Here is a 24690-nt window from a genome sequence, read left to right as displayed (position 1 = left end):
TAATTTAGCATAATAAAAAAATGTTAGAAAAGCCATATGTCAAATCAAGAGACTCAGAAAAAATAGTATTTGACAAGATTCACCACCTATTCATAATAAAAACAGTCAGCAAATTAGGAATACTCACATCATACTTAATGGCAAGAGACTGAATGCCTTCCCCCCATGAGATCAAGAACCAGGCTCAGAGGCCCTCTCTCACCACTCCTACAGGGGAGGGACCTGACAGATACTACTTTAACCAAGCGATCAAGACTATCATCACTGGTGATAAATCGTGTTAATGGCATGTACCCCTTGAAATGATGGGATGAGAAAGGTATTTCACCTCTATGGTATTCTTCCCAAGCCCATAACCTCAATCTAATGATGAGAAAAACGTCTGACAAATACAACTTGAAGGACATGCTACAAAATACCTGACCAGCACTCTTCAAACCTATCAAGATCTTGAAAAGAAAAGGAAGACTAGGGTAGTGTCCAAGCCAAGAGGAGACTAAGGACCTATGACAACTACATGCAATGTGGTACCCTAGAGTAAAAGGACATCAGTAAAAGAACTGGTAAAATCCAAATAAGTCTATAGTCCCATTAATGGTGATGTAACACTGTTAATTTCTTAGTTTTGACAAATATACTAAGGTTATGTAAGATATTACTTTTAGAGGAAACTGGTGAAACGTATGCTGGAATTCTCTGAACTATTTTTGTGACTTTTCTGAAAACCTAAAGTAATTCCCCCAAAGTATATTTTTTTAAAAAGCAAAAGGGCAGGAAATGATATACCGTGTAAACACTAACCAAAAGAAAGCTCAAGTACATTAATATCAGATAAAGTACACTTCAAGTTCTATTTCTAGGGATAAAGACAAATATGACATAACTATAAAGGAGTTAAATCACCAAGAAAACGTAACAACCCTAACTGTATATGCACCTAACTACAGAAATCAAAATACTTGAACTACTAGTAAAACTGATAGATTTGAAAGAAGAGACAAATCCACCTTTGTGGACACTTCAGTACTCTACTCTTTGTTATCACTAGAATGAGTGGATAGAAAATAACTTTAGAGATACAGAAGACCTGAAAAATATCATCAAGCAACCTGACTGAATTCACATTTACAGAACATCACACCCAAGAGCAGAACACACATGCTTTTCAAGTGCATATGAAATATTTGCCAAGATCAACCATTTTCTGGGCCATAAAACAAATCTCAGCAAATGTGAAAGAACTGAAGTCAAACACAGTACGTTCTGTGACCACTACAGAATTAAACTAGAAACCCCTAACAGAAAGGTATCTGGTAAAATCCCCCAAATAACTGGAAAATTATGTGAGGTATACATATACACCATCCACACGTAAACTATCCCCCTATCCTCCTCCTCCCCACCATTATCCGAGCAACAAGGAGAGGTGTCCTCTCGCCGACAAGCCCAGGCTGTGGACTTTTGTGAATCCTTTCCCTCTTAAGACCATCCACTTTTCAAGCAAATATAGTTTATAATTTTATTACCAAGAGAATTTCTAAATAAATACAGTTTATAAACTTATTACAAGAGAATTTATAGGACAATTCTAAGTCAGCCAGACTTCTCAGTCTGATTTTTCGTATGTGAACATATAACTCTCATCCTGCCCAAAACATATTCAAACCAAATCCACAATGTGCAAAACTCTTTAGAGAAAAGATATTTTCTGATATTTTTTAGTCCCGCAAAATGAACAGTATTTTTTAATTGTAATATTATTGCATCCAATCCTTAATGAAACACAGGCACTTTCTGAATCATGGCCATTTACTTTACAAATTACCTTTTTTTTTTTTTTTTTTAAGCTGTGAAAATGGGGGTGCCTGGGTGGCTCAGTCGGTTAAGCACCCAGCTCTTGATTTCAGCTCAGGTCATGATCTCCCAGATTGTGAGTTAGAGCCCCGCCTCGGCCCGGTAGGGCTCCACACTGTCAGCTGGAGCCTGCTTGGGATTCTCTCTCCCCCTCTCTGCCCTTCCCCCACTCGTTCTTTCGCTGTCTCCCTCTCAAAATAAATAAACTTAAAAAAAAAAAAAAAAAGCTGTGAAACTGTTCACCTCTTCAAGGAGTTTCTGCCCTACAGGGATGCCCATTAGCACCACCTAGTGGATGAAATAATAAACTGGGATTCAACAACTTCCCTGTATCTAAGAAGTGAGGCTACTCGGCTAAAGCAGGATGGAGCCTTCAATTCTATCAGGCCCAACCCATTATATTACATGAAGGGAAGAGGGGGAAGCGGTGCCCGAAGAACCCAAGGGACTTGAATACGGCCACAAACACAGATGCCACATCCCCTTATTTTTAACAATAGCAAATTGGCCCTTTCTATTGCACGTTATAGCCATGTGCAAACAAATTAACCTCAACCATCTGGAAATTTTATCCGGAAATAGATCACAGACTTAAAATTAGGAGCTAACACCTTAAAACTGCTAAAAGAAAACAAAAGAAAAAATCTTCATGAGCTGGAACTTGGCAAAGATCTCTTAAACAGAACACAAAAAAAATACCAATTATAAAGGGGAAAGAAATCAATAAATTAGACCTCATCAAATTAGGCCACAACAAAGCAAAAAAAAAAAAAAAAAAAAACCTTTCCTCTTAAAAAAATACTTTTTACAAAAATTAAAAAAACCACAGACTGGGAAAAAATGTCTCCAAAACATATATCCAACAAACGGGCAAAAGCTTTGAACAGATACTTTACCAAACAAGACGTATGGCTGGCTTATAAGCTCACGTAATGATGTTCAACGTCCACTGGTCATTTGGGAAATCCAAATCCCAAATTATTGGGAAATCCAATATACAATGAAATATCATCACATTGGACCACTAGAAATACCACTAAATACCTTGGAACTAAAAAGGCTGTCATACTCTGCCTGGAAGTGTTAAATTATTGTTTTGGAAACAGGTTAGCAGTTTCTTAAAAACATAAGTATGTACCTATTACATGACCCAGCCATTGCTCTCCTAGCTGTATCCCAGAGGAGGAAAGCACACGTCCACCAAAGATTTGTACGTGAATGTTCACAGCCACTTAAGTCTGTGGTAACCAAAACCTGGAAATTACCCAAGTGTCCATCAGTGGATGAACAGAGAAGCAAAATAGGTTATATTCTTAAAATGGGAGTAATTATCAATAATAAACCGAAATAAACTATTGACACATGCAACATTATACATGAACTTCACAATAATTAAGCTGAGCAAAAGAAGCCAGACCAAAAAAAATAGATATTCTGATACATTTCTATAAAATTCTAAAAACTGCAAACTAAGCCATAGTGACACAAAGTCGATCAGTGGTTGCCTAGAGTGGGAGAGAGGATCAGAGGAAAGGGAGAGGGTATTAAAAGGGGACACAAAGTTACTTTCTTTTATACATACATAGTTATATATTTGTCATATATGTGTGTGTATCAAAATTCACTAAATTGTACAGTTAAAATATGTGTAGTTTATTGGCAATCAATTATACCTCAAAAAACTATAAAAATGGAAATACATGCATTCACCATATAACCCAGCATCCCGTGTTTAGGCATTTATCCAAAAGATATGAAAACATATGTCTACACTGTAAAGCAGATCAATGGTTGGGGCGCCCAGGTGGCTCAGTCGGTTAAGTGTCCCACTTCGGCTCAGGTCATGATCTTACACTCCGTGAGTTCGAGCCCCACGTCGGACTCTGTGCTGACAGCTCAGAGCCTGGAGCCTGCTTCAGATTCTGTGTCTCCCTCTCTCTCTGCCCCTCCCTGCTCACACTGTCTCTCTCTCTCTCTCTCTCTCCCTCAAAAATAAATATTAAAAACAAATTTTTTAAAAAGAGACCACCAACAACTACCCTTTCCTAAACACCACTCTGTGCCAAGCATTGTGCCTTCTACATACATCTCCTCTAACCTTAACAATCCTACAGCGTAGGTATTATTATTCCCATTTTAGAATAGGAGGCTTGGACTCAGAGAAGCTAAGCAATTTGCCCAAGGTCTCTCAGTAAGTAAATGAGTGAGCCCCAGCTTCCAAGAATAAATCTGGTCTGACACTATCAAGTATTTCTGACATAATGTCCCGCCTTCTCGACACCCAACATACTTATTAACTGGGGATGACCTCTATCTTCTACTGAACTCAAAGAAAAATGCATTTGCTTCCTTAAACGGGTACTTCCCTGAACATAAGTATCTGCTGGTATAATGTCATTCATTCCCCAGGTGATGCCTAACGTATAACAAGGACTCAATAAATATTCTGCATGTTTTAACTTAAACTCCTAAGACTTATTCTCAAGTAACTATTAGTTACGTTACAAATCTTTTCCATTGTTAGTATCTCGGCCTCTACTTCACAAGATAAACACGGCCCAAATCTTGCATAATCACATCATGTTAGCCAGTTCCAGATCTTCCCCATGACATGATGTGGGTCACTTTTACATTGATGACAATAGTTTACTTTTTTTAAAGCTTTTTCTACAGTTCCCATGAGAGCCTTCTGCTTTCGACTGATGTCACAGGGAGAGCCTTCTGAAGCTTCAGTAAATAGAAAAAAAAAAAGAGTAGATGCCACTGTTATTCTCACGACAAAAGACAAGGAAAAGGAGATGGAAATAATCACCAAACCCCTTATATTCAGTGACCCAGTACTTTTCCAAAACAGGGAATTCAAGGTTTGCCAAGGACCAATGTGGCCTAAGCAATAATGTAAGACATATATTTAGCTGGAATCCATTATATACCTCTCTTGATATGTGAAACACTGATCCCTCTATCCCAAAACATGGAAGTAAAGATGCTTCCTATTTCTATGCAGAAGTCATTTGAGCATCACCTTCACAGAGGATGATTATTTGCACAATTTTTTTTTTAATGGGACCTCTTGGAATCACTAAAAGGGCACCAACTGAAGGTGGTACTTCTAGAAGACCTTCTAACCAAACAGTCTAGTAGCATAAGGACTAACTAGAAAAACTTACAGAAACACTCTTGTAAGGAAAGAAAGATGTTCAATGGCATATGTAAATCATGCACAGGAAAACAGAAACCTCCTCAGGCTATTAAGCAGGCAGTTCTTAATTAAAAGTGCTAGAAAATTTACATACTATAAAGTTTGACACTTTGTTTCCTAAAATATAAGGGTTGGGACCACTCATACACTGCTGACAGTAGTTTAAATTGGCACAATTTAGAAAACTTTTCAGCAGTATCGTTTAAGCTAGAGATATGCATATACTGATGACCAATAATTCTACTTCTGTGAAAATAACTGAAAGAAATGTGTACATGAACATTTGCAGCAGCATTAATCAGAATAGCCAAAAACTGAAAACAAGCCAGATGCCCATCAACAGTGGAATGAATAAATAAATTGTGGCCTATAATGGAATACTCTACAGCAGTGAAAATGAACAATCTATTTCTCCATGTAATAATACGGACAAATCTCTTTTTGAAAAGGTTCAGCGAAAACTAAGCACAAAACAGTACATTCCATGGTTCCTACCATACAACATTCAAAATCAGGCAAACTAATCTATGATGTTAAAAGTCTGGATGGTAGGGGCGCCTGGGGGCTAAATGAGTTAAGCATCCAACTTGAGCTCAGGTCATGATCTCATGGTTCACAGGTTCAAGCCCCACATCAGGCTCTCTGCTGTCAGCACAGAGCCCACTTTGGATCCTCTGTCTCCCTCTCTCTCTCTCTCTCTGCCTCTCCCCTGCCGGTGTTCTCTCTCTCTCTCTCTCTCTCAAAATAAATAAAGAAACTTAAAAAAATACATTCTTTTAAAGGGATGGTAGTTACTCTTTGCAGGAAATATGAGGAAATTGGCAGGCGTACAAGGGAGGCTAATATGATAGATTATGTTCTATTAATCTGTGTGCTGGTTACATGGGTGTGTTCACTTGTAAAAATTCACAAGTTACATATTTATGATATGTGCATATTTCTGCAGATGTCCAAAAAGTTTGTTTTAAAAAACAAGGGGCACATGGGTGGCTTAGTCAGTTAAGCCTCAGACTTCGGCTCAGATCATGATCTCACAGTTCATGGGTTCAAGCTCCACGTCGGGCTCTGTGCTGACAGCTCAGAGCCTGGAGCCTGCTTAGGATTCTGTGTCTCCTTCTCTCTGCCCCTCCCTAGCTCCTGCTTTCTGTCTCTCAAAAAAAAAAAAAAAAAAAAAAAAAAAAATTTTTTTCATGTTTTAAAAAACAAAAAAAAAAATGCCTATGAAAAAGTACCTCTTTAACTGAGATTCCTAGCTCACTAATTTTTTTTTTTTTTTTTTTTTTTTGTATACAAAAGTGAAGGAGTAACAGACCAGACCATCGGCCAAACTGAATGCAGAAACAAGGGGAACAGCCTGGGTATCCAAGGACAAAACAAGGTGATCACAGTGCCAGCTTTGAAAAAGGATAGTGTCTCTCTCAGCATGGTGTTAAAGATTTTCCCAACTAAACAACACTCTCCACTTCCTTGTCAAAGGCAGGCTGAAAGCTCACGGCAAATAGGCTGCTTTCTAGAATGCTCACAGGCTTCTGCTCGTCTAATTGAGTTGTAACCAAGAGTCACCTACATTGCATTTGTTCTCAGATCAGGTTATCCCAATTTCACTTGCCATTGCAATTACATAATTTAATTAAATATTGCATAAAAATACAATGCCGAAAGAGTCATTTCTATGAAAGCTAAATTGTAAGTTTTAGAAACACTCAATAAAGATAAGTTCCCAAAGAAAATTGCTATTGAAATAGAAAGAATAAGACACCTTGCAGAAGATGAGTAGAAAATCACAAAAATCTAGGACCATGCTTTCAAAATTCTTCATAAGCCAACTTTTTGAATTCTCACTCAGCTTTAAAGAAACATAAACTTGACACTTTAAGTGCATTATGGGGGTAATCTATACAAAAAAGCAGATCCTGTACAGGTGTGCTGTTTCAAAGGGGCACATGCACCCCCATGTTTATAGCAGCACTATCAACAATAGCCAAAGTATGGAAAGAGCCCAAATGTCCATCGGTGGATGAATGCATAAAGAAGATGTGGTATATATATATACAATGGAGTATTACTCAGCAATCAAAAAGAAGGAAATCTTGTCATTTACAACTACGTGGATGGAACTGGAGGGTATTATGCTAAGTGAAATTAGTCAGAGAAAGACAAAAATCAGATGACTTCACTCACATGGGTATTTTAAGAGACAAAACAGATGAACATAAGGGAAGGGAAACAAAATAACATAAAAACAAGGAAGGGGACAAAACATAAGAGACTCTTAAATATAGAGAACAAACAGAGAGTTGCTGGAGGGGGTGTGGGAGGGGGGATGGGCTAAATGGATAAGAGGAATTAAGGAATCTACCCCGAAATCATTGTTGCACCATATGCTAACTAATTTGGATGGATGGATGGATGGATGGATGGATGGATGGATGGATAGATAGATAGATAGATAAATGTAGACCCTGAACTGTAATCAGACCTATACTCAAAGAAAAGGCAGTAGACATACAACAAAAGACTGGTAAACAAATTCGAATTTTTTTTCCCTAAAAGAAAACGTTGAACGTAGGCACCACATTGATGAGTCCCCAGGTTGACCAATTTTTTTTTGGATTAGCCAGCCAACAGTCTACTCCAATTGTGAGGTATTAAAAAGGCTCTTCTGTACATCACTCAAGAAAACTGGGCAAGCAAACTAGACATTCAGGTGCCCACCGCACATATACACACACAGTCTCTCTCAATGTACACACACAACCCTTCAACACCCACCTCACTGAAACAGTACTAAAACGCAGAAAGGCATCCAAAAAAGAAATTAATAGTGAAGATGAAAGAAGTCTGGGGATGTAGAAGATCTTAGAAATAAGGACACACAAAGGAGTTCTTCACACAACTTTTCACATTTGCACAGCAAACAGGATAGGTATTTTGAAAGATAAAACAACCAGGGACACTTGGGAGGCTCAGTTGGTTAAGTTTCTGACTTCAGCTCAGGTCATGCTCTTACAGCTCATGGGTTTGAGCCCCGTGTCGGGCTCTGTGCTGACAGCTCAGAGCCTGGAGCCTGCTTCGGATTCTGTGTCTCCCTCTCTCTCTGCCCCTCCCTTGCTCCCACACTCTCTTTCTCTTTCTCTCTCTCAAAAATAAATAAACGTTAAAAAAAAATTAAAGATAAAACAGTCAAACCCTAGCCATAGCCAAGCTCATCACCGAAGTTCTTCCCCCGCTATCCTACTGCTGTCCTGTTCTGGTCTTGAATGGGAGAGTTCCCACATGTGATCAGCGGTAGCCAGAGTTTACAGCACTTTGGTTCTTTTGTTAATTTCTAGATTTGGCGGCAGAAATCTCCTCTGAGATATCACTAGGGGGAGCACTTACTCCTTTAAAAAATAAAAAAAGGTGGTGGGGTGGTGATTAGGAAGGGGAAAATTTCCTAATTAAAGACACACACTTTAGGTGACTGTCCCTGGAAGACAAAGTGCAAAATGTTTTAAAACTCACAGTGTAAAGTGACTGGAAAAGCAGCAACATAAAAGTGAGGTTAGGTACATTAACCAATCAATATAATTTATGCATAACGTTAAGAGCAAACATTGCTTAAGATAGAGTCATTTGGTACAAAAATATAAATCTGTAAAACAGGCTGACCTTATCACTCAGTTTAAAAATGTTTAATTAGAATTTGTGAAGGTCCTGGTTTCTGATAAATCCTATTAGTAAAGGAAGTTAATAGGTATCTATCACAAACTTCAGTCGACATACTTTACTTGCCAGATACTTTACTAAATTACTGGATGGCAAAATTAATATTGTTATCCTTTCTTAAAAGTTTGAAATGTACCTTGAGAACCTAAGTAACAAGGAAGTAAGGACTGGGAAAAGAGACAGAAGGAAATTAACATTAAATGGGTACCTATTCTGTATCAGGGCTCCCCACATTACACAACCTTAGGAAACAGGAATTGCCATTTCCAATTTACAGATGAAAAAAAGAGACCGCAAAATGTGTTCCTGGTCAAACAGATAATAAACAGTAGAATAAGCTATAATCTAAATCTGTCTGATTCTACCGTCCACAATACAAAAAAAAAAAAAAATCAGAAGTTGTTTAACTCATCTGGCATTTTGGTCAACTTAAAATAAATAAATACACTTTATGAAGAGGTATATGTTTAAATCACAGCACAGAACCAGAAAGAATGAAACAGCAACAACATAAAAGACGGCTTGCCCTCTGGGAGCTTACAATGAAAGAAAATGTTCACACACACAGGCTAAGAAATACAATGTAGTGATTAATCATCGCTTGAGGGAAGCCATCAATAAGTGATAAGGGAGCTCACAGAAGCCTGGGCTCCACGTGGTTTCAGCAGTCAATAAAGGCTCTCCGTTAGAGGCAAGATCATAGCTGGATCCTGGGGATGGAAAACGTTGAACCGGTATAATGAAAGGTATCGCAGGACAGGGACAAGCAGAGCTAAGGATGAAGATGATGACTATGAGTAACAGCGAAGAGGCAGGACTGTTTCAAAAACTAAAGGACTGAGTGGAAACCACCCAAGTGCCCATCAACCGATGAATGAACAAGCAAAAGGTGATACACCCACACAATACAATACTACTCGGCAACAGAAAGAAAGCAAGCTCTGATACGCGCTACAACATGGATGAACCTTGAAAACATTATGCTCAAAGAGGCTGGTCACAAAAGGCCACATACTGTGTGATTACATGACATGTCCAGAAGAGGCAAATCCATAGAGACAGGAAGTAGACTAGTGATTCCCAAAGGCGGGAAGGCGGGGGGGAGCGGGGAGTGACTGCAAAGAGGTATAGTTGTTTCTTTGGGGGATGATAAAAATGTTCTACAGCTGATTGAGGTGATGGCTGCACAGCTCTGTGAAAACACTAAAATCCACTGAACTGCACGCTTGACATGGGTGAACTGTAGGGCAAATGAACTGCGTCTCAATCAAGCCATTAAAAAAAAAAAGTCGAGGGCCTGGTGGAACATCACATTGCACAGCTAAGAGGGAGCCACTTCTGCCAAGTTTAAGGGTCTAGAACTGATCTGGAGGCAGTTAGAGGTATTTAAGTAAAGATTTACCAAATGAAAGCACAGTGTACTAACTTAGGGCTCTTCTCTAGCAAAATTATTCACATACTTCAAGTACGTTTCTAAAATATATGCCAAAATCACGAAGAAGACAGAGAACAGGAAAAAGATGATGTGATAGGATTTTGACTAAGCCACAAGCTGTGACAATTAGGAAAGCTGTTTTGCTTCAGCACTAAATGCCACAGATGGATGGATCGGCATCGTATTTATGCAAAACCACAAATTCATCTGTGTCATGTCTTCAAATACCGTAATGTTCTAAACTTAATTACGAAAACTGCATTAACAATTGATCTAACATATTTTAGGGTAAGATAATGAACAGTGTGATTTGTTTTTCACTGGATGACAGTCCTCTGTATATAATGTTTCAGATATTAGATTCAATCCCAATGCTACCAGAACCTCCATGGATATACAGCTTGTGTGATGCAAACAAACTTGTCTGAATTCTAATAACATAATATTCCAAAACAGTTTTAATATACAAAATAAGAGAGCTGAAGAAACAAATCTGATATTCAAAGACGGAGAGGGAGGAAAAAAAAATCTGGATATTAAAGATCCAATACAAAGGGTAAAGTACTCGAAAATAAAGCTGAAAATCAAAGAAAAAACAAAAAAAACAGGTCTCGGTAGGAGGTTCTACACCACTGGAAAGTACAATGAAAAAATAAAAGGCTCAATATAAGCAGATGAGGCTGTAACAGAACTTATCTATAACACAATCCCACACCCTCCCCTGAATCCTAGGGAAGAAAGAAACCTTTCAGGCAGTGTGCTGTTATTCCTTCAGAAGCTGTCCTAAAGGTGAAATCCCACTTTCCCCCAGGGGGTGGTAAGGCCGTAGGAATCCAAGAAGAAGTCGGAGGGAGAACCTATACACAACCAAACCTGTGTTCGCCTGCCGAGTCACCTTGCAAACCTCCTTCAAGGTAGATGAGCCACAAGAAACTAAAGGAGACATCAGATCTCTTTTAAAACCTTGTCTAAGAATGAGAGGACCCATCTGTCTCTAAAGGGCTTTGTAAATTCCAGAACTGGATGAAACTTACGTTCTGTGCCTAAGAAATACAGACAACTTAAGACACCGCAGATCACTAACAAACCATAAAAGCAACATAGAAAACAAGTACAAGTACGTGCTCCTAAAAAAGAAGCCTTGTCATTGATATCTAGAGTAAGGTATCTGCTGTCACAAGTAAGTAGAGCAAGGCTGTCCGTTTCTTAATGTAAGAAGTTATGCGAAAGAGAATTCCGTAGGAGAGAAGTAGGAAAATTATTACAAATCATTAACTGCTATATGTTAACAGATACTTATGCAAAGTCTCCTCGATTGTCTACCTACTCTAAACAAAAAAACCGTGGGAAAAGGCAGAAGTTTACAACTGTTGTTCACCATATTGGACATGTTAATTACTAAGGAATAAAGTACTTCAACACAATAATACAATCAAGTATCAAAAAAAGGTTAAACATGGAATTATTCTGTGTAAACACCAAAAACACATAGTTAACTCATACATAAATGAAAGTTTTCTTTTAAATAAATAGGAAGAAATAATGACAGCATGCTACCAAAGATCACCAAAAGAGGGGAAATAACACCAACATAAGGTCTAAGATCCAGAAAGATTTTCAAGTGATAGAATTATTAGAGAGAACGTCTAAATTGTAAGCACGCTACAATTCTGACTGAGTGCAGAAACCCAAGAGGCCATGAAAAGGCTAAAGAATAATTAAGAGAATGAAAGTCATAGGGAGGGATTTTTTTTTTTTTAAACAGGATCCTCCACTGAGTAACATGGGACCAGACACATGACCTATAAATTAGAAAGGAGAAGGGGAAACTTGCCAGCACCTGAAACTGGCAAAGCTGACCTAAGCTAAGGAAACAAGGATGATAAATATCTGGGCAGGTAAATAACACCAGGTTTCAAAATCTGATTCTAAAAAACAGAAGTGAAAACTCACTTGCCAAAGGGGAAAACATGTCACTGCAAGTTAAAGAAAAGTTTTAAAACAAATGGACACAAACTACCTTAGGAAAATTTCTGCTTCTGAAGTATTTTCACAGCTAAATTCATTAATGTTCACTGCATTAGCTTTTAGGAAGCTAAATCCAAAGTGTTTAATTCAAACAGTTGAAATTTGGTAAATATTTCTAATAACCATTTGCACTGAGCAGTTCTGCAGAGTTTGTGAGATTAAACTTAAATGAGAGTAGGCTCAATTACATTTTAAAATCTTTCAGACAAAATGACGAAGCTTACATAGCAAAAGTAATATAAAACAGGATATCGTGAGCAACCAATTGAACTACCCTATGGGGGGGGGAGGGAGGGAAGGGGGGGTTCTATACAGCAAATAGCACATCACAGTCCTACTCTATGGGTAACTTAAAATTAATCACTGGACATTCTTTAACTCTCATCTAAACTTAGTGGATCTGTGGGAGAACAACCAAAGCCAGAAAATAAGGATGAGGTCAAATTCAAACCCTTGGCTGTTCTATTCCTCCTGCTCCAAGGAATATTCTGTAAGTTGGTTGTCTTATTTGATCTCGGTTCTCAAATGCGTTAAGTCCATACCAAAACCGTATAACATAATCAAGTGCTACACATGCCAAAGTACCCTGTTCAAGTAAATCTGAACAGAACCAGTAACCTGACATTTCACAACGGCATTCATCCACGCAGCCACAGGGAAACCGCAACAATTTCACAGAAAGACTTCGGGAAATACCTGAGCAGATAAACAGCCCTTTCAATATCACTGAGGTCTTCATCGACTGTCAATCTTTCTATTTCTTCGGGTGTCTGTCAAGCGTAAAATACAAATAAAATACAAATTATGTACACAAACATGGATCAGTCTCGCCCCCCCCCCCCGTGACCCCTCCGGGAACCCCACATGAGTAGAGACGAACGAAAAAGTTTCACAATTAAACATTACCACTGAAAACTAATCAAGGACTCTACATGCCGACCTCAACCACAGAGGTCTCTAATTTTCTTGAATTGTTGGGTTTGGGTGGTGGAGTTTGAGGTTGTTTGTTTTTTCTGTTGTTGTTTTTTCTTTTTTTAAACTCTTCTAGCTTCTAGACTGAAGCTTGAGAATTACATTGTGGCTTTAGAACATTGCTGTTTAATTGAGTTTAATCGAGTTTAGAACTCGATTTTATATGCATATCTATACACACTTTTAATCTCTAATACCCCAAGGCGGTTTCTCCAGCATTTTCCACCCCAGAAAATGCTCAAAGGGGGAATAGATGCAAACTGCAGCCGAGTGAGTATGAAAAAAGACGAAATGTGGAGTGGGGGAAGGGAATAAACTCCGGGGCTGGAAGGAAATCAAAGATTCGCGATATTGCGGCAGGTGGGAGTGAGAGGAGCTAAAGGGAGCTATTGAGAGGACGGCTGGGGGAGGGGGTGGTCCGTAAAGTAGGTCTGCCAGCAGCGAGGGTTGGAGGCTGGGACCAAGATGACTCTGCGGGGTGGGGGAGAAAACTGAAGGCTGACTCCCTAAAGGCAGGTGGGGATCAGGGTCCCAGCTGGAGTCCTGGAGGGGCTGGGAAGAAAGGACGCGCAGTGACTCAGGATGGGGGCCAAGGGTCGAGAGGGCTCTGAAGATCGGTAGCAGGACGACTCCAGCATGGGTGCTGGGTGGGAGGTGAAGGGAGGCCTGGCTGGCTTGGGGGCACAGGCGACCGAGCTTGCTCGGATGGAGGAAGGGGCGAGCGGGATCCGGGGTGTCTCAGGGAGGGGGGGCAGGAGCTGTGATGACGGAGGAGTGGGACGGGGACAGGTGGGGGGGGCACTCAGGAGGGGACCAGGAGGCGGCTGGAGGGGCAGCTCCCGCAGGGCGGAAGGATGAGGGGCCAAGGCTGTCCTAGAGGGGCGGCTCGGGGGACACCGCTGGGCCGGCCGTTCCTGGGGCGGCTTGGGAAAGGGGTCCGGGGCGGGGGGCTGGGGAGCCCAGTGCGTGCGAGGGGCCAGTCCCTCGGGGATTGAGGTCCGAGCTGGGAGAACCGGGGCTGCGTCGAAGCACGGGCGCCGGCAGGGGCCGGTTTAGGGTGACACGGCGACTGGAGGAGGACTGAGGGGCCAGCCCGACTCCGAAAGGGTCCCGGGTCGCTCGGGAAGGAAAAGGGGACGGGACGGGGTCGGGGCGCGGGCCGGCCGCCAGGCGCCCTGCGGGCACTTCCTCCTCCCCGGTGCGCACCTTGAGGCTCCGGCGGACCGGCCTCTCGATGATGGTGAGCTCCTGCAGGTCCTCCATGTAGCCGAACAGGCTGTTCTGACTGAAATCCATCGCGTCGGCGGCGGGCGGCGGCGGATGCATGGACCGCCGGGCCCCCTCGCCGCCCGGGCCAGAGCGGCCCCGGGATGCCGGACGCTCGCAGCCCCGCGACCGCCCACCAGCAGGACTTTCTCCCGCTCTCGGCCGCGGGAGCCCGGCGGGAGGCTGGCTAGCGGCGGGAGGCTGGCTAGCGGCGGGAGACTGAGCGCGGCCCCCGGGGGCGGGGCGGGCAAAGCGAGGGGGCGGGGCGGGGCGCGCGGGCGGGCTGTGGGGGCGGGGCCAGGGGCGGGGGGGGGCCACAAGCCTGCCTCGGCCCCGCCCCCCCCCAGGCGCCGGGCGCTCGCGAGCCGGACGCAACTGCCGCGCCAAGCTGTAGTCGCCCCCACCGCCCTTCTGCGCCCTCCTCTCCCCGCGGCCCGCCCCGTGGCGCGTGCGCAGAGCCTTCCACCTCCTGCAGCCTGCGGAGGTGGGCTGGGGGCGGGGACCCGGAGCGGAGAGGCGGAACTGGTGACCCGGACCGCGAAAGAGAGGGAGGTGGGCTGCTGTGGTGTTCAACGTGGTGGAGTAACTCGAGTGATCGCTCGAGTGATCGCCCACTCCAGCAGGCGAACTATGGACTCGGAGACCATCCTAGCTCAGCTGTAGCCCTGGGGGAGGGATGTGTACCCAAAATGAGCAGTTACCACGTGGGGTGTGCCCGGGTGATGGGGGAATACAGTCCTGGAGAGTCTAACATTTGGGTGGGGCAGCGGCCCAAAAAGGACTCCCGGAGGGGAAACGAACTGAATCTTAAATGATCAGTAAGACTTTCCTAAAGAAATAACAGGAAGCCCATTTCGGATAGAAGTCTGGGCGTGTTTTGGTTGTGGGAGGTAAAGCTGGGAGTGCAGGGGAAGCGACTGCTTGTCAAAGTGGGTGGAAGAGAGAGGCAGGTCCTTTATGGAGAAAGGCCCTGCTCTGGCCAGGCACGTTTGAGTCGCTTGCATTTGATTCTGTTAAGAATGGGAAGCCATGGGAAAGGGATCGGGGCCATTTTTTGGACTTTGGGGGACAAAAGTTGTGTTGATCAGGCTCTTCAGCAGCAAATCCCCTCTTTTTAATTTTATGTTATTTTCCACCCATGTCCTGTCCACACTCCCATTTCTCTATCCCCCATATGCATCCTCTCTCTCTTTTTTTTTTTAATGTTTATTTATTTTAGAGAGAGACAAACAGCACAAGTGGGAGAGGGGCTGAGAGGAGACACAATCTGAAGCAGGCTCCGGGCTCTGAGCTCTCAGCACAGAGCCCCACGTGGGGCTTGAACCCCCTGCAAGATCATGACTTGGGCAGAGTCCTGAAGCTTAACTGCCTGAGCCACCCAGGCACCCTGCACCCTCTCTCTTATATTTAAGATATGTTCCCATATGTGTATATATCCTCCAAAGATACTGTTTATGTATTATGAAAGATACTCTAAGAACTCTTTTCTTCTTGTTTTTTTCTCAACATAATGTGTTAGAGATTTATCCATGGGGCTATCTATGTATACTAGGAGTTCATTAGTCCTGACCACTAACAACATTCAGTTTGTACATCTAACTCATTTTACTTAGCAATTCCTTTAAAATGGACAGTTAGGTTGCCAGCCGTTCCTTGTAACCACAGACAACACTGAATGGTATTAGACGTGTCCCTGATAGAGCATAAGATAGAAATGAAATTGCCAGGTCATGGAGTCGACACTGCTTGTTTTCAGTCTGCCCGGTTGCCTTCTAGAGTGGCTTTGCCAGTTCGCAATCCCAGCAGTGGTACATGAAGACAGAGTTCTGTTTTCCCACTTTGTATGCTAACCTTTGGTATTATCCAATGTCCTAATTTATATCAACCTGATATCAGCAAAGTAGTATCACACTGAGGGGCCCCTGGGTGGCTCAGTCGGTTGGGCGTCTGACTTCGACTCAGGTCATGATCTCATCGTCCGTGGGTTCGAGCCCCGCATCGGGCTCTGTGCTGACAGCTCAGAGCCTGGAGCCTGTTTCAGATTCTGTGTCTCCATCTCCTTCTGACCCTCCCCCGCTCAAGCTCTGTCTCTGTCTCTCTCAAAAATAAATAAACATTAAAGAGAAATTTTTTCTTAACAAAGTAGGGTCACATTGTAATTTCATTGACTTTTTTTGTTGATAAGTGATGTTATCCATTTTTCCATATACTGAAGAACCACTGAAATGTTTTCCTTCTGTGAATTACCTATTTGCAGCCTCTGTCTATTTTTCTGCTAGGTTTCCTATTATTTTTCTGAATGAATTGAAGGAGGTTTTTTTATCTGTTCTAAATATTAATCTCTTGTCAGTCTTAGACATTGTATGTCTTTGTCCCAATCTTTCACCTGTCCTTTTAGCTTGGCCTTTCCTATCCTACAGTGTAGGGCAAATCCATATTTTGATGTCAACAAATGCATCTCATTTTAGCCTTGTGTAGTGTGTTGGGGGGGGGGGTCTTATTTAAGACTCTTTTCCTACTCAGAATATTCTCCTACATCTTCCCGTATTTAATAGCTTCGCACTTTTACCTATCACGGTTACGTCTTAATTCACCTGCAGTTCACCTGACATATGGCATGACCAGGAATACAATGTTATTTTCCCTGCATAGTGAGCCAGTTTGCCCAGCAGTACCCACCAAACAATCCGTCCTTTCCCCCACCGATGAGTGCTGGCGTCTCTGTGCTACACCAAGTCTTAACAGACACACGTCTCTGTTTCTGGGCTCTCGTTTCTGCTCTGTTGATCCAGCTCTGCTCCAACACCGGTGCTGCACTGATTCCACTGCTCTGTTTTTGTTGCATGTCCTAATATATGATGAATCCTCCCACGCTTTGCTCTTTTTTTTATTCAATATCGCCTCTGAGGTTCAAAGCAAAAATGGTCAGTGGTTACCCAGTAGCTAAAATCCAGGTATTCTGATCCCTGCTCCACATTAAGGAGGGATGGAGGGGAAAATGGAGCTTGAAGAGATCAGGAGAAGACGCAAAGACGCGGGGGTGCCGATTTTCCTGAGCAGCACCTTGCAGCCCCCCTTTCCTGCCAATTTCCAAAATTGTCCTCTTTCCCCCTCGTTTACAACCGATACTAAATAATATTTGTAAGCTTTACCCTGCTTCAGCAAAGTATCATCTCCTATTTAGATTTTGTACCGTCATCGTTTGAGACTTGATAGCCTTCAGTGAAACATTGATGGAATGCACAGGCATAGCTTTGCTGTTGGCTGTTACAGGGTAAGAGACTGGTGAAGGGAAATTGTTCAGTTTGGTGACTAGCATCTGTAGCTGTAGTTACCACCCTGTAGGAGAGATAGCCTGCCCCAGCCTGGCCGCCGGGAGACCTTCGTCCCAATGCCAGCCCTGCCAGTGACATGCAGTGGGCGGAGCCTTGGAGCTGCTTTTCTTATCTGAACTGCTTTTCTTACGACTTGTCTCAATGCATCCTAGAAGCACTCCTATGAAGCACAGGAGAAATGCACCACTATTCCAGTTTTACAGACCATGAAATTAAGGCTCAGAGAAGTTGTATGGCTCAGGCACGAGCACACAGCTAAGGGAAGCTAGATTTACTCATTTCATTTATTCATTCAACAAGAACATGGTGGTTAAGTGCATGGACTTCGGAGCCGAACTGCCTGATTGGCCCTGGCCAACTGCCTGGAATCCGGCTCTCCTACTTCCTATTGTGCAAGGTACTTAGCCACTCTGTCCCCCACTTTACTCTTCTCTAAGATCAGACTCAGTAGTACTCAGCACAAAGTCTTTTTTTTTTTTAACGTTTTTTTATTTTCGAGAGAGAGACAGAGCATGAGTAGGGGAAGGACAGAAAGAGGGAGACACAGAAGCTGAAGCAGGCTCCAGGTTCTGAGCTGTCAGCACAGAGCCCCACGTGGGACTTGAACTCACGGAACCGCGAGATCATCACCTCAGCCGAAGCCGGATGCTTAACCGACTGAGCCACCCAGGGGCCCCAGCAAAAGTCTTATATGAATTAAATGGGATAATATGCCCACAATGCTTAGAGAAATTCCTGGCACATAGCAAGCATTATTACTACCAGACCAGTGTTCCCTGCACCCAGGCTCAGAGAAGATTCAGGAAATTATGCTGAATCTGTTGATTCTTGTGGTAGCTAAAATAATGTTCTCCCAAAGAAGCCCACGTTCTAATCCCCTGAAACCTCTCTCTCTGCCTTTCCTGTGTATTCTCTCTCGCTCGCTCTCAAAAAAGTAACTAAGTAAGTAAATAAATAAATAAATAAATAAAACAGGGCTTCTTAACCTTGTTACTATGTGGGCCCTGATAATTCTTCATTGGGGAAAGGGAGGGAAATGCTGTCCTGTGCATTGTAGGATATTTAACAACACCCCTGGCCTCTACTCACTAGATGCCAGTATCCTATCCTGACCTCTCCCCACCCACCACTATGCAGTGGGAAATGGAAATGCCTTTAGATGTTGCCACATGTCCCTGGGGGCAAAATGCCCTTTCGCCCCTAATTAAGAACCGAACCGCTGCTCTAACCTCTGCAATAACTCCCCATGTCACACAGAGGATGCCCTCCCACATCCCCCCCCCCCGCCCTGCCTCTCATCTCGTCCTCCTGTTTTCTCTCCCCCTCCCACTCTGCTGTCTTCATGCACATTGGCCTTCTTACTCTTCCTCAAACACTTGAGGTCTCATCCAAGTCAGAGCCTACTGCTCCCTCTGCCTAGAATGTTCTTCCATTGGATTTTCAGGTAACTCACTCTATCACATCCTTCAGGATATTACTCAAATGTCACCTTCTCGGTAAGGCCAGCTCGGGACACCTTTTATGAAATTGAGATCCCACTGTATGAGTCTACTAGGGCCACCATAGCAAAATACTACAGATTCAGTGACTTAAACAACAGAAATGTATTGTCTGTTGTTTATTGAAGCAGATTTGGTTTCTCCTGAGGCTTGCACGTGGCCACCTTCCTGCTATGTCCTCACATGGTCTTTGCTCTGTGTGTGCATCCCTGCTGTCTCTGTGTGTCCAAATTTCCTCTTTTAAAAAAAAAAAATTTAATGTTTATTTTTGAGAGACGAGCATGAGCAGAGGAGGGGCAGAGAGAGAGGGAGACACAGAACTCAAAGCAGGCTCCAGGCTCTGAGCTGTCAACACAGAGCCTGATGTGGGGCTTGAACCCACGAACCGTGAGATCGTGACCTGAGTCAAAGTCAGATGCTTAACCAACTGAGCCACTCAGGTGCCCCTCCTCTTTTTTTTAAGTTTATTTCTTTATTTTGAGAGAGAGAGAGAGAGAGAGAGAGAGAGAGAGAGAGCAGCAGAAGGACAGTGAAATAGGGAGAGAGAATTCCAATCAGGCTCTGCCCTGTCAGCATGGAACCTGAAACAGGACTCAAACTCATAAACTGGGAGACCATGACCTGAGCCGAGATCAAGAGCTGATGCTGAACCACCTGAGCCACTCAGGTGCCCCTAAATTTCCTCTTTTTATAAGGACCGCAGTCATATTGGATTAGGGCCCACTCCAATGGCCTCATTTTAATGTAATCACTTCTGATGGCCCTATCCCCAAATACAGTAGCATTGTGAGGTCCTGGGGGTTAGGGCTTCAACATATGAATTGGGGGGAGGGACACAGTTCATCTCATAACACCTACCATCACCACCAGCAGCACTTACTAGTCTAACATTCTGAATGTTTTACGTCTTCATCTCATTTATGGTTCTTTTCTTCTCCAATCTTCCATTCAAATGTTGTGTTCCATAAAGGCAGAGAATTTGTCCATTTTATTCACCCCCACTTTCCCAGTGCCTAGAATAATGCCTGCTATCTAGTGGGTGCTCTTTAATTGCTTGTTAAAATAATGAATAGGCATAAAGTAATGAATAGTAAAGTAATGAATCTCCATCAACTGGCTGTAAACTTGGTGAAGTTACCTACCTTCTCTTGGCCTCGGCTCCCTCTGTCAAATGAGGGAAGTAGGCTAGATAATATAGAACAAGAATTCTGCTCTATTTGAATCTTAGTGCCAACTTAGCCCAGATTCCCTAGGAAAGTCTGAGGGGATGCATAAGTGCTAACACTTCCTTGAGAGGTACAATCTCAGGGCAGCCAGAGTGAGAGAGAGGGAGGTGAGGCGGGACAAGATGGGAAGCAAATTCACGGACAGCACTGTGCCCCCAGGCCGGTTCCCAATCCAGGAAGAGGCCCAAAAGGCCCCATCCAGGGCATCTCCGGACAGGCTGGGCAGAAGTCCAACCTTGGGAACTGTTAATGGGAAGGAGGTACTGGGAACTGTCCATGGGAAAGAGGCACTGGGAGCTGTCTATGGGAAGGAGGCAGTAAGGCTTCCTCCTGCCTTTTGCTTCCTATTGGTCAAAGTTGGCTTCTTGGGGAGTTAACTCTCTTGCACTTTTAACGGTCTCACCTGGCTCTTTCAGCAGCCTCTGGGGGAGCCATATCCCAAGCCCTCAGGAGGAAGGCTTCAAATGGGTCAGTAGTCTGAAGGGGGTGGCCTCAGGCTGCAGAGAAAGGAGAAAGGAGGGTAATCAGGACAACAGTCCCTGGTCCCTAGGGCTCAGCAAGTGGCTCAGAGCCTAAGAGACAGGTGAGACAGGAGGGCTGAGGGAGGGAATGAGTGAGGAGGGAAAAAGCTGGAGCGTCTGGCCTAGAGGCCAGGATAGAGCTGGTGGGAAACTCTGATCAGCTCCAGCAATTGAGGAAGGAGCTCAGAGGAGCTCGGCCTGACAGGCAGGGCATTTGGGAGGGCCCCTGAGCCCAGGATGGAACTGGTCCCTTCGAAGTCCTAACGGACACCCAAGACCCCAGCAGCCCCACCTCATGAAACTGTTCTGATGGGGTCTTTGAAGAAGGACACCCAAATTCATCACCCACAGGGTCAGACTCCAAGTGTCTGTGGTGACTGGGGGGGGGGGGGGGGGGCTCTGTTGTCCCAGGCAGGGATCCCCTGCGCTTGGCAGGCAGGGAGCTGCTTCATTAGCAACAGGTTCTGGGCACCCAGCTCCCCTCGTCCTCCCTAGCCACCGCAGCCCCTCTCCTGATCATCACTTGGGAAACTATTCCTAAATTCCAGCTGCCCCCTCAGCTGTCTCTGGAGGGAAAGAGGGCGTTCGCTGCCACAGCCCCCTTCCTCTGGAAGGGGGTGATTTTCCTCCTGTGTGGGCCGTGCGCGTTGGGTTGTGTCCCAACTTGAGGGCAGATTCCTCCCTCCAGAGGTGATGATACACGCTGAGAGCAGATTGTATATTTGTCTCCTGGGAGGCAGTGGGCGAGGAAAGCAGAATTCGGCGTGTGAGCGTGGGGAGGGGTGTCTCCAGAGCTGTGATGGGGTGACGGGCCCAGAGAGCGGGGAGCCGATGCTGCTGGCTGTGTGGAGAGGCAGCGGGAGGCTGATTATAGGGCTGGGTCCTGTGGCCCTGGATGTGGGTGCGAGAAGCTGTGTACGCACTTGACTGTCAAGGTGGGAGTGATGGTTACCCTGGTGACCGGGCTAGGAAGTGGGTTGGCCTCGCAGGGAGAGATGCTGGAAAGAAAATAGAATAAGCACCCGTTAGGGCTTCTCGCTCTTTCTTTTCCTTGTCTTGATTGGAGAACCGCTCAGATGGTACCTTGTCATCACAAAGGAAGGACAACTTTTTCAGTGGTTGGGCCCACCGTTTCCTCTTCCAGTTCTCTGTGCACGCACCCCCTCCGCACCCCTAGGCTGGCATAGAAGACCCGGATCCTAATCCCAACTGGCCCTGGGACCTGGGGCAAGTCACTTCCTCTCTGGGCCTCACGCAGACCAGGCAACCTCCAAGAGCCCTTTGTGTTCTGATTCTCTGGTGTCCCCCCTCCGCCACCGCCACCAGATATTTTGATTCAGCAGGTCTGGAGCTACGCCTGGGAATCTGCATTTTAGCCACGCCCACAGGTACTCTGCCCTCGTGGTTCAGAACCACCGCCGCTTGGCGTTGAGAGCACAGGCGTGGGAATCAGACAGACCCAGATGCTCACGTTAGCTCTGCTCGTCTGAACCTGCTTCCTTGCCTCCACGATGGGGGAAGGACGCAGCGGGACCGTGAGAATCAGCTGAAATGAGGCCGCGGCATATAACACGGTGCCTGGCCCGCGATGAGTGTTCTGCGTCTTAGCTTATCGTGGTGTCTCAATCCGTAGTGTCTCTACTATCCTCTCCCGTCCCTGGCAGCCCCCTTCCATCTGCTTGTTGTTCTCCAGCCAAATTCCACATGCAGGAAGACGATGCCACCCCAAGCAAGGACTCAGGCAGAGGAGGAGACGGTATACTCACAGCTGGGGCGCGCACACCCAGTGAATCTGTTGCCATGGCAACTCCTAGCTTACCAACCTCTGTGGGGCGAAGTGACTTCCTTCAGCGTCTGGGGGCTCTGGACGTGCACGGTCATTTCACCTGCAGGAAACGGGAGGGCCCCATGCCCGCCCCGATCCCGACCACCAGGTTTGCATTTCGGGAGAAACTGAGGGCTTCCCCAGGATGAGGATTTAGCTGAATTTCACTTCAAAGCCCCAGGACCCAACACAGCGCCTGGCATACAGTAGGCGCTCGACAAACAGGGGTTGAATGAATACGTACACGTGATATAAACCTGATTCTCTGGAATCTCTTTATCAACAGTGAGCTTCATTTAGGAGCGAGGCAAAGTGGGGGCGCCTGGGGGGCTCAGTCAGTTAAGCGTCCGACTTCAGCTCAGGTCATGATCTCGCGGTCTGTGTGTTCGAGCCCTACATGGGCTCTGCGCTGACAGCCCAGAGCCTGCTTCGGATTCTGTGTCTCCCTTTCTCTCTCTGCCCTTCCCCCACTCACGCTCTGCCTCTCTCAAAAATAAACATTAAGAAAAAAAATTTTTTTTTAAAAAGGAGTGAGGCAAAAGGAAATCGGGACTTCAAGGCTTCGGTCTTCCCCACCTACTCCCTCTAGGAAAATTGCAGTCCAGCCTCTCTCCAAGGCATTTATTCACCTTGGCATCCATATGCAAGAATGCCCAGGGCATGCAGGTACAACTCACCAGCCCCTCAAAGTTTTGAAGTGGTTTTGCCCCAACAAATTTGTTCACGGCGGTGTGAGAATCAGCCGAGATGGGGCTGCAATATTATAGCCCGGTGGTTATTAATATATCAAATTCTATACACCACGAAAATTAATCTTTCCTTTGCAGGGACTTGCTTCCCCCAACTATGAATTTTTCATGTCCCATCAATTCCTGCCCTCTTCTCTCTTGAGGACCTCTTCTCTCTAGCAAAGAACAGAATTGATTAAACAAATCTGGTCGGTATTGCAGCTGGTGAACAAATGTCATAAAAGAAAAAGAGATGAAAACTCTGGGCCGAGAGGTCCTTTTTAAAAATTATCCGGGAGACTAATATTTCTATTCCAGTCTGCCATTAAAAGATGCTTGCGGGTTCTTAGGGATTATATGCATTGGTCTCTCTGCCCCTAGCTCCTGGCACAGAGCTCCTAAACCCCTTGTAAATTCCTCAGTGATAAGAGCACTAGAAGCCTTTTTTGTTCTATTCAGGTGACTCTGGGTGGGCTTCTGGAAAGCTCTCGGGTGGGAGCTGGTCCCCAGAAAGACCAAGCCACGGTTAGAAGCTTGGAATTTTCGGCCCCACCCCTCATCCTCCGGAGAGAGGGCAGAAGGATAGAAATGGACAACTGATCACGCCTAGGTGAAAAAGCTTCCATAAGATCCCATAATCAGGAGGATCAGAGAGCTTCCTGGTTGGCCAACAGGCGGAGGAGTTGTAGGGTGACTGGCACAGCCAGACAGAGCCTGGAAACCCCGGGCCCCTTCCCATACACCTTGTTCTACTCACCTCTTCTGCTTGGCTGTTCATCTGTATCCCTTATCACATGCCTTTGCAAGAAACCCCTAAATAGAAGTAAGCTATTTTCCTGAGTTCTGTGAATCTCTCTGGCAAATGAATCGAACCCGAGAAGGGGCTCGTGGGAACCTCCGATTTATAGCTGATCCGTGAGAAGGGCTGTGACAGCCTGGACTCGTAACGGGCATCTGAAGTGGACAACTGTCTTGTGGGACTAAGCCCCTCACCTGTAGGATCTGATGCCACCGCCAGGTAGATAGTGTCGGAACTGAGTTGGATCGTAGGACACCCAGCGGGTGCCGCGGAGAAGTTCTTGGTGGATGTA

At 44.7% G+C, this 24690-nt stretch overlaps 1 protein-coding gene across 4 annotated transcripts in view; it reads right to left on the bottom strand.

Moving 5' to 3' along the window:
- Positions 1 to 14659, bottom strand: part of PPP4R4 (protein phosphatase 4 regulatory subunit 4) — a 109327-nt gene extending 94668 nt beyond the window's left edge. For all 4 annotated transcript variants that reach the window (XM_053224889.1, XM_053224890.1, XM_053224891.1 and 1 more), the window contains exons 1-2: positions 14406 to 14659; positions 12924 to 12997 (exon numbers count right to left, since the gene is read on the bottom strand). In XM_053224889.1, coding sequence (XP_053080864.1) covers positions 12924 to 12997; positions 14406 to 14525 — 194 coding nt within the window. In that variant the 5' untranslated portion in view covers positions 14526 to 14659. The remainder of the gene's footprint in view (positions 1 to 12923; positions 12998 to 14405) is intronic.
- Between the last annotated feature and the right edge of the window lie 10031 nt (positions 14660 to 24690).

This window comes from Acinonyx jubatus, chromosome B3, assembly GCF_027475565.1.
Source record: "Acinonyx jubatus isolate Ajub_Pintada_27869175 chromosome B3, VMU_Ajub_asm_v1.0, whole genome shotgun sequence".
NCBI classification, from domain to species: Eukaryota; Metazoa; Chordata; class Mammalia; order Carnivora; family Felidae; genus Acinonyx; species Acinonyx jubatus.
Note: the sequence above shows the minus strand (reverse complement) of the source record. Positions and strands in the feature narration are given on the sequence as shown.